The sequence below is a fragment of the Chiloscyllium plagiosum genome, chromosome 27 (genome assembly GCF_004010195.1).
Source record: "Chiloscyllium plagiosum isolate BGI_BamShark_2017 chromosome 27, ASM401019v2, whole genome shotgun sequence".
NCBI classification, from domain to species: domain Eukaryota; kingdom Metazoa; phylum Chordata; class Chondrichthyes; order Orectolobiformes; family Hemiscylliidae; genus Chiloscyllium; species Chiloscyllium plagiosum.
In genome coordinates, this window is record NC_057736.1 from 963,914 (window position 1) to 975,893 (window position 11,980).

General features: G+C 41.6%; 1 protein-coding gene across 1 annotated transcript in view; it reads left to right on the top strand.

Annotated features, from left to right (window-relative positions):
* The first annotated feature begins 306 nt into the window (after positions 1-306).
* LOC122563402 overlaps positions 307-11,980 on the top strand; it is a 21,342-nt gene continuing 9,668 nt past the window's right edge. The window contains exons 1-3 of the mRNA XM_043717140.1: positions 307-382; positions 2,973-3,052; positions 9,864-10,068. Coding sequence (XP_043573075.1) covers positions 3,037-3,052; positions 9,864-10,068 — 221 coding nt within the window. The 5' untranslated portion in view covers positions 307-382; positions 2,973-3,036. The remainder of the gene's footprint in view (positions 383-2,972; positions 3,053-9,863; positions 10,069-11,980) is intronic.

Consider the following 11,980-nt stretch of genomic DNA (forward strand, 5'->3'; position numbering starts at 1 on the left):
ACGTGACTCCAGACCCACAGCAATGTGGCTGACCCTTAATGACCTTCTGAAATGCTTAGCAATCTCTCAGTTCAAAGGTAAATGGAGCTAGGAAAGAAACACCCACCTTGCTAGATGTTCTATAACCTAGGAACAGATAATGAGAAAAGAAAATTAGCTTGACCACTTTTGACATTCATTAAATCAGACAATACTTTGGTCATTTTCACTGTTTAGTTTGCTTGTATCTAAGCTGTACTTTTCTATATAAATATATGTCACAGCATCACCAAAACACCTGCCATCTCTTTCCACAGAAATGCGCTGAATGCGGAAATGGTCAGCACTTAAAGAGAAATTACCAGGGAAACGGTGAACAAACTCCAGCAATTAAGTCCTGCAGGTATTTTATGAATGAGATGAGAAGCAGCAGGAAGGTGTTTGTAAGGATAGGGTCATATTTACCTAAGTTATCGAATTTCACATTATTGTAAATAACAGCTACTTGTTTTAAGAAACTTCTGAAATTCACTTCTTTCTTCGCAATCTTTTATAAAATTGAAGTTTATCTATCAGTGTTCCAAAATACTAAAATGAAAAATAATATAGTAGCTCAGCGTTCACATTTTCTTCTGCATGAAAATGCACTTTGCAGCTAAGGTCAGTCAGACCCAATTAGTGACACAATATTGTTCACTGGGGCTTGGAATCAATGCATTGTATTCAGAGGTGGCTTGTCTTCTCTGATAGCTGCAAGAGACCAAAGTAGAAATCATTTGGAAAATCTTAAGCTACTGGAGATAGACCTATGTTGTTAAACATTCCATAATTTGGCGTAGGTTGTCAAATTGGATATTTCTGTCTGAAAACTGCTTCCATAAGAATGGAAAGTGTAAAAGTAAAAGTGATCTTCAGTGATCAGAGTTCTGACACATTATTGGGTTCTTTAGATCCTTAGTGATCAGTTCTCGTTATTTCTCAGTGCTATGATTAGTCTGTGGGAGTGATGTAACTGCCTTTAGTCTCTGGTAGACAGTTATCACTTGTCTGAAATAGCCCTGTGGTTGTAGCAAAGAATGGTGTAACAACAGCAAATTCCTCTAAAATGTACAGCCTCACACGTTGTGCAGCACCTAGTTGGAAAGGCAAATGGTACACTCACCTTCATTAGAAGAGAGGTTAAAGATGGAGCAATTAGGTTTTACTGCAGTTGTCAGAGACATCCCACCTGGAGTTTTGTCTACTTAACTCAGAAATGTATACTTGTGATAAAGGGAGTGCAGAGAAGGTTTACCAGACTGATTCCTGAGATTTAGAATTTAAAATTCTGGAATCTTAGACTCATAGGACAGATGAAGGACATTCGGCCTCAGGTGTCTGTACCAGCTCCTGAAAGAGCAACGCAGCTACTCCCATTCTCCAGCCATATCTCCGTATTCCTCTAACTTCATCCCTTTCAAATATATATCCAGCTCGTTCTGAAACCTCCTCTGGAATCTGCCTCCACCACTCTCCCAGGCAGCATATTCCAAATCCTGACAACTCGCTGAGTAAAGAAGCTTCTCCTCATCTCACTCCTAGCTCTCTTGCTGACAACCTTGAAATTGTGACCCTAGTTACTGATGTACCAACCAGTGGAAACAGAATATCCTTCTTTATCCTGTCAACATTGTTCATTACACCTCAATGAGGTCATCACTAAACATGGCTTACTCCTGTTCCTAGTTCCGATCTATGAAAAATAATAAAAACACATTAACTGGGAAAGGAGGCTTGAAAATTGTCTTACCTTAAAAAAAAGACAACTTTATGCATTCTCTTGATTTCTCTGTTTCTGAGTCAGCTCTCAAAAGTTTGCTGCATTTCGACTGATTGTCTGTGTCAAATATAAAGAAACAACAAAAAATTACCAATGAGCTGGTGGAGAACACATCAATCAATAAGTAACAAGCAGGAATGAATCCATTATGAATGACAGTTAAAAAGTTATGATTTAAACTTTCTATCAGTGAGATTTATCAATAAAGTTGATTCAAGTTGATCAACATATTTTTTAAAACCTTCTCAGACTTTTCTTAACTTCTTCACTAAACTAAATATGAGAAATATAACTATAATAAAGACATGGAGAATTTAAGGGAAGTTGTTAAGCTTTCCTGTAAAGAATATTTTCTTTGAGGAGCTCTGTATCTTTCAGAAACCTTTATGTTCTCAGACACCCCGAGGCCTTCACTCAGCTGGAAGAACATGTAAAACTTCCAGGAAGGATTGAATCTGTGCATCCATTTGGGAGAAATGTTTTGCCTTTTGATCATAATACTTGCCTGCAGACAAATCAAAGTCAGCAAACGATAAGCTGTTACAGTAATTATGTCTATTTTCATAACTTAATCTTTTTGAGGTATATTTTAACAATTTATTTGAGTTTTTTTATTGCTTAAAAAGAAGGGGAGAAACTTAAATATTTTTCATCAATAATTCCAAGGTAAAAATAAAGAATTCATGGGCCATCGTCCAGCTCTTGCATTAGAGAGAGATGATTGGTGGTGGGTTCACTTGAGAATCACCATGCCTCAGATGAGGGGCGAGGTTGAGAAGGAGAGTCCTTTATGGTAATCTCAGCCAGTGCAGGAATTGAACCCATACTATTGGCATCACTCTGTATTACAAACCAGGCATCCAGCAACCTGAACTAACTGACCCCCAAATTGGGGGAATTTGATATTCAGTCACTGAACCAGTGATCCTGATGATGCACTGTGCATTGTATGGTATCCTGTAATGCCCTTGCCAGTGCAAAACTACAGCTCTCTCTTACACATGACCAACTTTATGCAAACAATTTAGTATAAAACTATAATATATAATGTATGCATACTACTGACAAATAAACATTAACATAGTGGAATTTAAATTTTTAATGATTCAATTAACATAATTAATATATGTTTATAAATAAAGTGATGGTTCAAGTCATTTTTAAATTTTACCAGTGAGGATCGACTCGTAGAAAAGAGAGGTAGCCCAACAAATGGAAGGAAAAGTTCTCAGAAGACCATGAACTACGATGATGGTAGGTCTATGTTCAAGATCCTGAGAAATGATCAGATTCAGTGTCAACACTAAATTACAAATACTGACATAGAGCTCACAATATTGAATGGGCCCCATGTTCAGGAGGCAGCAAACAGCAACAGCTCTTAAATGCAGCACGTACCATGTGAGTATTGTCTTGGCCAACTGAAGACATAGCTGGAACAGCATCTCCTTCAGATGCTCCTTGCAAGCTGCTCACATTGGAAAGGCAGCAAAGGTTGATTGTTCTCAATGAGATGTCAATTTACTTTCAGATCCAGGTTTCTTGACTAACCAAGTAAATACAATGTTCACCAGCAGAAGGACCTGGAAATAGGTTTGTCAGAAACTTTAGCACTCGTTACAAGGTATTACACTTACTGTTCCATTTCACTTTTGAACATACTAACTGTTGGTCCTCAGAAAGGACTTCTTCTGAAGCATTGAATGAATTCCCATATCATTGTGAAGCTCTTTATTCCCAGTATTTAAAATGTATTTCGTGCATGTTTGGAAAGATGAACCTGCAAAGCATGTTTCATTTCTTATTAACACATAATGCACAGTACAAAGTCACTGGTTTATTCCCATTTGACCATGTGCTGCGAGATCTCATTCCTTCTGTTTGCAGTATAAAGCTAGTCAAAACAAAAGAGAGCAGACTTGAATCAGAGGAGGACTTTTACTGCTTAAACTCCTCATATGGTCCAATTACGCTTCATCGGATAGAGAGGATGTGGGCCATTGAAGCTGGAGGACTGAAATATCAGGAAAGTGCTGTTCTTTTCACATGACCCTGTCTCGCCCTCCTCCCACACTCACTTTCCCATTCACACAAATATTTCAGAATCCAATATTGACCAAGCCACCACTCTAACACATTATTCTTTTTTTGTTCTGTAGGTTTATGGAGAAAAAGGCAGCCTGAAGCTAGCACCCCCACAACACTCAGTGTCACTAAGTCCATCCATAGCAGCTCAGTTACATGCACCAGCCTCACCTGGTAAAGTGCAGGGTGTTGAGGTGGATACTTTCCACCAATCCCTGTGAAACAACTTACAATGTTCCACATGTGGGAGTTCTGTAAAATTCACCATAGCAAGAACAAGGAGAACCAAAATAAATTTCTTCCGTTTCGATAATTGTTACAGATGCTGCCTGAACTGCTGTGCTCTTCCAGCACCATTGATCCAGAATCTGGTTTTCAGCATCTGCAGTCATTGTTTTTACTAGTTGATTTTAACCCTACTGCGAATCCTCTTGCAAGGATGCCTGCCTTGAAGAAGTTTTCCTCCTCTCTCTACAAGCCACGCTTCAGGCTCTCTGCCTTTATTCCTGATGAAGGGCTTTTGCCCGAAACGTCGATTTTGCTGAAGCTCCTCGATGCTGCCTGAACTGCTGTGCTCTTCCAGCACCATTGATCCAGAATCTGGTTTCCAGCATCTGCAGTCATTGTTTTTACCTAATTGTTACAGAAAGCCCATTGACCTGGAGGTTTCCCGTGTTTCCGTTGGGGTTATTTTGTCACAGTTCTCTAATACAAGTGCTGCACGATATCACAGAATTTTAAGCGCACCCCAGGGATCGTTAATGGGATCTTTCCTTTTAATGATCTGGATCTTGCTGTGCTGGGGACAATTTCAAATTTTCCAGGTGATGCTAAACCTGGAAAGAATTGTAAACTCTGAGGAGGATAGTGTGGGACTGTGAAAGGACATCAACGAGTTGGTGGCATAAGCAGAAAGGTGGCAGATGAGGTTCAGTGCAGACAAGTGAGAGGTGATGCACTTTGAAAGGCAACAAGAAATAGGGTGTATAATAAAGGTGGTGCAGGAGCAGAAGGAGCTGGGTGTATACATGCACAGATCAATGAGGGCAGCAGGACAGGCAGAGGGAGCCATTAATAAAGCTTATAGTGTCCTTGGCTTTATTAATAGGACATAGGAGCAAGGAGGTGATGATGAACTTGTACAAGACACTTGTTAGACCTCAGCTGGAGTACTGTGTACAGTTGTGGGTGCCACATTATAGGAAAGGTATGAATGCATTGGAGAGAGTGCAGCTTTGCAAGAATGGTTCAAGGAATACAAACATCAGTGATGAGGATAGATTAAAGAAGATGGGAAACACAGGAATAGGAATAGGCCAGTCAGCCCCTAAAGCCTATTTCACCATTCAGTGAGGTCATGGCTGATCTGGCTAAATCCAGATTTCTTTCCTTTGCTCTGTATCCCTTAATACCTCAGCTTAACAAAAATGTACCTGTCTCAGATTTAAAAATAACAACTGATTCAACTGTCTCCTGGGTGAGAAGACAACTGAGTGGAAATTTGATAGAGGTTTTCAAAATCATAAGATGATTATTTGGGTTGAAATAGTGTACAAGGGTACAGGGAGAAAGCAGGAGATTGGCATCAGGTAATGAAGGCTCATTTGGTAAGAGTTGGTGCAGCCAGGATGGGCTGAATGGCCTCATTTTGTGCCGTAAATATCTTGTGGTTCTGCCAAGAGGTTCAATGGCATTAAATGTTTCATGGTCTTTACACTAGTTTAAAAAACATTAAGCTAACAGTCAGGCAATTGGGAGTTTCTGCTAATTCTGCTTGTTTGCAGATTTTCAAGGAGACTCTGGGTTATCAATATCAAAGAATTAGAATGTCGTTTTACTTAATTTACTGAGGAACTGATATTGTCCTGCAATCTAACTGGAAAACAGCTATTAAATATAATGTTCTATCATTTAAAATTAGGTTGACACAGGATTGACACAAAGTAAAAGTGTTTGCAGTAACAAATGCTCAAACCCACCGTAACTTAAGAGAATCAATTGCACCTAAGGACAGTGGTGCTTTTTCCTATTTGTACATAAGATGAAGTTAAAAATCACACAACACCAGGTTATAGTCCAACAGATTTAATTGGAAGCACACTAGATTTCGGAGCATCGCTCCTTCATCAGATGAAGGAGCGATGCTCCAAAAGCTAGTGTGCTTCCAATTAAACCTGTTGGACTATAACCTGGTGTTGTGTGATTTTTAACATTGTACACCCCAGTCCTACACTGGCATCTCCAAATCATACATAGGATGAAGGCATCATTGACAAAGGCAGCATTTACTGCCCAGAAGGTAATTAAGAATAAACAACATTGCTGTGCGTCTGTTGTCATTAAGACTTCTGTCATTAATTTGAGCACCAAGGTATGGCGATTGACAAAACCTTTCACTCTTTTTTTGTAAAGTGCATGTGACAATGAATTGCTATTCTAATCTATTCTATTCTATAAAGACCAGGAAATTTCCCTTCCCAAAAGGGTGTTAGTGGACCTGACTGATTTTCCTCTTGTGATAATCGGTGCCATTAGGTTAGCTTTTTATTGAATTCACATTTCTGTATCTATACATGAGCAATATTGCTGAGGTGCAGATTGTGCTGTGACTATTTCAGCCCTAAAGTCAAACAGCAGATAGAAGACATTGAAGAAGACATTGTTGATGAAGATCTTGATTTGATTAACAACTTGATCAATCATTTAACAGAGTGGGTTTTGAACCCACAACTCAGAACATTTACCTGGGATTAGGTGGATTATGAGTCCAGTGACATTACTACTATAAACTATATCCCTATGTTTGATGGCTTGATGCCACCTGTCTATTAGATAACCATTTTATTGGATTGACATTAAAAAATATTAGTGATTTCCTCTAATAAGATGGGACAGTGGTGAAAGGATTAGGAGATGAATTTGTGTAAAGAGTCTGAAATTCACCAGAAGTGAATTTGAGTCAGATTTCCACTCAGTGATCTGACTCATCACATCCTGGGGCTGACTGGCTCTCAATCATATCTCAGCATGGTACAGTCCCAGGAGCCTGAAATTGCACTGCTGACTGCAACAGCTTAAAGGGACTGGTCAATAACGGGCTAGTGAGAAATGCTTGAATGGGAGAGGAACAAGGATGATTTGGTAGAATAAATTATGTTTTTTTTTCAGGTGTGTCCATATTGGATTTGGTGCTTGGCAATGAACCATGCCAGGTGTCAGATCTTCTGGTGGGAGAGCATTTTGGTGATAGTGATCACAACTGCCTGACCAATACAATACTCATGGAGAGGGCTACAAGCAGACAGTATGGGAAAGTATTTAATTGGGGACAGGGTTAATTACAATGCCATTAGGCAGGAACTGGGGCACCTAGATTGGGAACAGATGTTCTCAGGAAAATGCACAACAGAAATAGGGAGCACTTCCTGAAGAAGGGCTTATGCCCGAAACGTCGATTCTCCTGTTCCTTGGATGCTGCCTGACCTGCTGCGCTTTTCCAGCAACACATTTTCAGCACTTGCTGATAGTGCAAGATAGGTTTGTCCCACTGAGGCAAGGAAGGGATGGAAGGATGAAGGAACTTTGGGTGACAAGGAATGTGGAACATCTCGTCAAGAAGAGGTTAAGGTTGGGGAGGCAAGGATCAGGCAGAGCTTTAGAGGGTTACAAGGTAGCCAGGAAGGAACTGAAGAATGGACTAAGGAGAGCTAGAAGGGGGCATGAAAAAGCTTTGGTGGGTAGGATAAAGGAAAACCCTAAGGCATTCTACATGTATGTGAGGAACAAGAAGATGGCCAGAGTGGGGTTAGGGCTGATCAGGGATAATGGAGGTAACTTGTGCCTGGAGTTGGAGGAAGTAAGGGAGGTCCTTAATGAATACTTTGCTTTGATATTCATTACTGAGAGGGACCTTGACATTTGTGAGGACAGCATGAAACAGGCTGATATGCTCGAACAGGTTGATGTTATGAAGGAGATATGCTGAAAGGTTTGTAAAAGGTAAGGATAAATAAGTTCCCTGGCCCAGACGGGATATGCCCAAGGTTACAGCAGGAAGCAAGGGAACTGATTGCAGTGCTTCTGGTGATGATCTTTGCATCCTCACTGTCCGCTGGAGTAGTACCAGATAATTGGAGGGTGGCAAATGTTATTCCCTTGTTCAAGAAAGGGAATAGGGATAATCCTGGGAATTACAGACCAATCGGTCTTAAATCTGTGGTAGGCAAAGTATTGGAGAGGACTCTAAGTGATAGAATTTATGATTACTTGGAAAACCATAGATTGATTAGAGATGGTCAGTATGGCTTTGTGAGAGGCAGGTCATGCCTCACAAACCTTATTGAACTATTTGAGGATGTGACAAAGCATGTTGATGAAGATAGAGCAGTGGATGTGGTGGACAAGGATTTTCGCAAGATGTTTGATAAGATTCCCTGTGGTAGGCTCATTCAGAAAGTAAGGAGACATGTGATACAGGGAAATCTGGATGTCTGGATACAGAATTGGCTGGGCCACAGAAGACAGAGAATGGTAGTAGATGGAAAGTATTCAGCCTGGAGCTCGGTGGCCGCTGGTGTACCACAGGGACCTGTATGGGGACCTCTGCTCTTTATGATTTTTATAAATGACTTGGATAAGGAGGTGCAAGGGTGGGTTAGTAAGTTTGCGAATGACACGAAGGTTGGTGGAGTTGTGAATAGTGTGGAGGACTGTTGGAGGATGCAACTAGACATTGACAGGATTCAGAGCTGGGCTGAGAAGTGGCAGATTGGGTTCAACCTGGAAAAGTGAGAAGTAATTTATTTTGGAAGGTTGAATTTGAATGCAGAATACAAGGTTAAAAGCAGGATTCTTGGCAGTGTGGAGGAACTTAGGAATCTTGGGGTTCATTGTCCATAGATCCCTCAAAGTTGCCACCCAAGTTGATAGGGTTGTTAAGAAGCATTATGATGTGTTGGATTTCATTAACGGGGATAGTGAGTTTAAGAGCCACGAGGTTATGCTGCAACTCTACAGAGCCCTTGTTAAGACCACACTTGGAATATTGTGTTCAGTTCTGGTTGCCTCATTATAGGAAAGATGTGGAAGCTTTAGAGAGATGTAGAAGAGATTTACCAGGGTGCTGCCTGGACTGGAGGGTATGTCTTATGAAGAAAGGTTAAGGGAGCTAGGGCTTTTCTCATTTGAGCGAAGAAGGCCAAAGATGACTTGATAGAGGTGTACATGATGATGAGAGTCATAGATGGAATGAATAGTCAGAGACTTTTTCCCAGGACAGTAATGTCTATCATGAGGGGGGCATTTTTAAAGTGATTGGAGGAAGCTTTAGGGGAGATGTCAGAGGTAGGTTCGTTACACAGAGAGTGGTGGGTTCATGGAATGCACTGCCAGCGGTGAGAGTAGAGTCAGAGACGTTAGGGACATTTAAGGGACTCTTGGATAGGCACATGGAAGTTAGTAAAATAAAGGGTTTGTAGGTTAGTCTGACCTTAGAGTAGGATAAAAGGCAAAACACTGAGAGCCAAAGGGCCTGTACTGTGCTGTACTGTTCTACATTCTGTGTTGGTACATGCCAGGAAGTTGTAGAAATGTTTTATTCTTAAATTGTTGGTCTTGGCAATGATGCTGCTTGGTTGCCGTTCACTAACACTCAGCGCACAGTGTCTTAGTAAGGCAAAACCAGACTGGACAATAAGCAGAGTGCAAAGGTCTGTCCTGAAGTCACTCACCAGGTTTGTAATGGAACCGTGAGTGATAGCAGATGGTTTGACTTTGTGGAGTATCAAAGTTGAACTGAAATTGTCCTCACCCGGTTTCCACACGGAAGTTCGTTACTGGCAATGAGCAGCTAGAGCTCACCATATCCAGGCTATCTGGGATATCAAACAGAGATTTCCTGGGTTGTATTTGGCTGCTAAACCATCAGGGGACACCATCGTTTGTGTGTGTCATGATTGTGAATGTTTCAATTTCTGCACAGATTGTGAGCTTCAGTCTGATCATGGGCAATGTAAAGTCCATCACATCAGATGTTACAACTGTGGTCGTAGAAAGAGTAAGCAAGAAGATGATTGTTGTGGGGACAAAGGCAGTTACAGTCATCGCTGTGTCAAAGAGAAAACAGATGAACACTACTTTGATTCCAGGATAAATGATGTTCCCTCGAAACACCTTCAAGAAAAGAGGTTAGTCATAAAAAGATTTTATAAAAGTATGAACACAGGTCTTAAAGGGGCAAATGTTTGCTATCCAACTGCAAACTAATATACGTAAGCATTCCCATGACAATATCATTGTGTACTATCTGAGAGATGCTGTCATTCTGCCCTCTGTGTAACAAGGTTCTGCATGAAGTCCCACTCCAGGGCTTCAGGATAAGCATCAAGGTGACACTCTGATACATTACTGAGGGAATGTGTTACCAGGGTCGCATTTGCCTGCACAGCTGGATGTACATAAAATCCCAGAGTATTAATGTGAAGGAGAGCAGGACAGTTCTCGTTAGTGTTCTAACCAAAATTTACCCCATCCATCAACATCACACAAAACAGCATCTGAGCATGATCACATGTTCCTTTGTGGGATCTTGCTGTGTACCAACTGTCTGTGTGTTCCCCCCATTATAGTAGTATATCCACTTCAAACGGTACTTCACTGGCTACATGTAAAGTGCTTTGGAACATCCAGTGGCTGTGAAAATGACTATAAATATGAATCTTTATCGGCAGAACTTTCAGTAATATCATCTCTTCACCATCATTACTCAATGTCAGTTTAGTTTGATATTAATCATCAGAGTGAAGGCTTTGATTTTATGAGGGTAATTGTTCTCATAATTTGTTGGCACTGTACCACTTTTCTCTTGTTAACTAGGCTCCAGAGCCTAGAATACCGTGGGCAGGGGCACAGGCTCGGAGCCAGGCATGTGCCGTCTGCCATGTTGGGCTGAATCTAATGCTTTTTATTTGGCTAACTGCCTGTTCCATTGAGTTGCTTAGTAAGAAACCTCTCCTTAAAGTCTTTATCCTTCTCCCTGAAGGACTGCTCTCATTCCTCAGCCCCTCAGCCTCGATTCCTGCTGCGATCATACAGAATCCAGCATGCCAGAGGGTGCAGCATCCTCTGTCCCGATTATACCATAGAGCCTTCCCTAGGCCACTCCAAGCTACATCCTCAGCAGCCCTACTGCTGGCCAATACATTACAACTAAAAGAGGTGTGCCTACTGCTCTGCCAACCCCTTTCCCAGGCCAGAACCACATTAATCAATCAACATTTTGTAGCATTCAATAGACTCCATTGTCATAGTCACATGATAATGATGTAGGGATGCCCCCTTCCCCCACAGTACCTTTGGAAACAAGTGATGGGATACTTTTGGCCAAGGTTCATCTCCTTGTAAGTCATCAACACTAACATCTACATCACTGAGATGACAATGGTCAATTTGAATGATCCCATGACTTGGTGTAAATTGCCTTTCACCAGGATTTGAACTGTGAGCACATTCACTCTGTATTGCAAATGATTGGAGAAATTATTGCAGATGAAATGTAGCTGGAATTTGCAAATGTATTTGCCTGTTCACTGTCCAGCAGACATGTACGTAGCAAACTCTCCCTCAAACTGACACCGCCTGGCCCCTTTCTGGGTGTGATCCTGATTGTTTTTCAGTTGTATTTCTCAAACAGAGAACAGGAGGTGAGGGCAGGGAGCAGAGTTCACGGTGAACACCATCAGCACTGGGTGCCACGCGTCACCAGCCAACAACATACCCGCTCTCCCCCTTCCCCCTCCTCCTCACCCCTAAGAGCCTCCATGCCCCCTCTGACTTCGCTCTACCCCGGCAGCTCATCTCCACCCACCTGCACGCCCCATATAGAGAGCCAGTTACCTCCTACTGCCCCTCCGTGCTCCCGAAACCCAGCATTACACCTGAATGATAACCGTCCTGCTCTTCCACACTCCTCCCTCCCCCACCCCCACACTGGAGATCATGGTCGCAATAAGTGCCAATTACCCACCTCCTGGAGCCTGTCATACCCTCTGATGCTGCTCTGCATACCTTCGCCAAATACCTCAAAAGTCACCTATCACA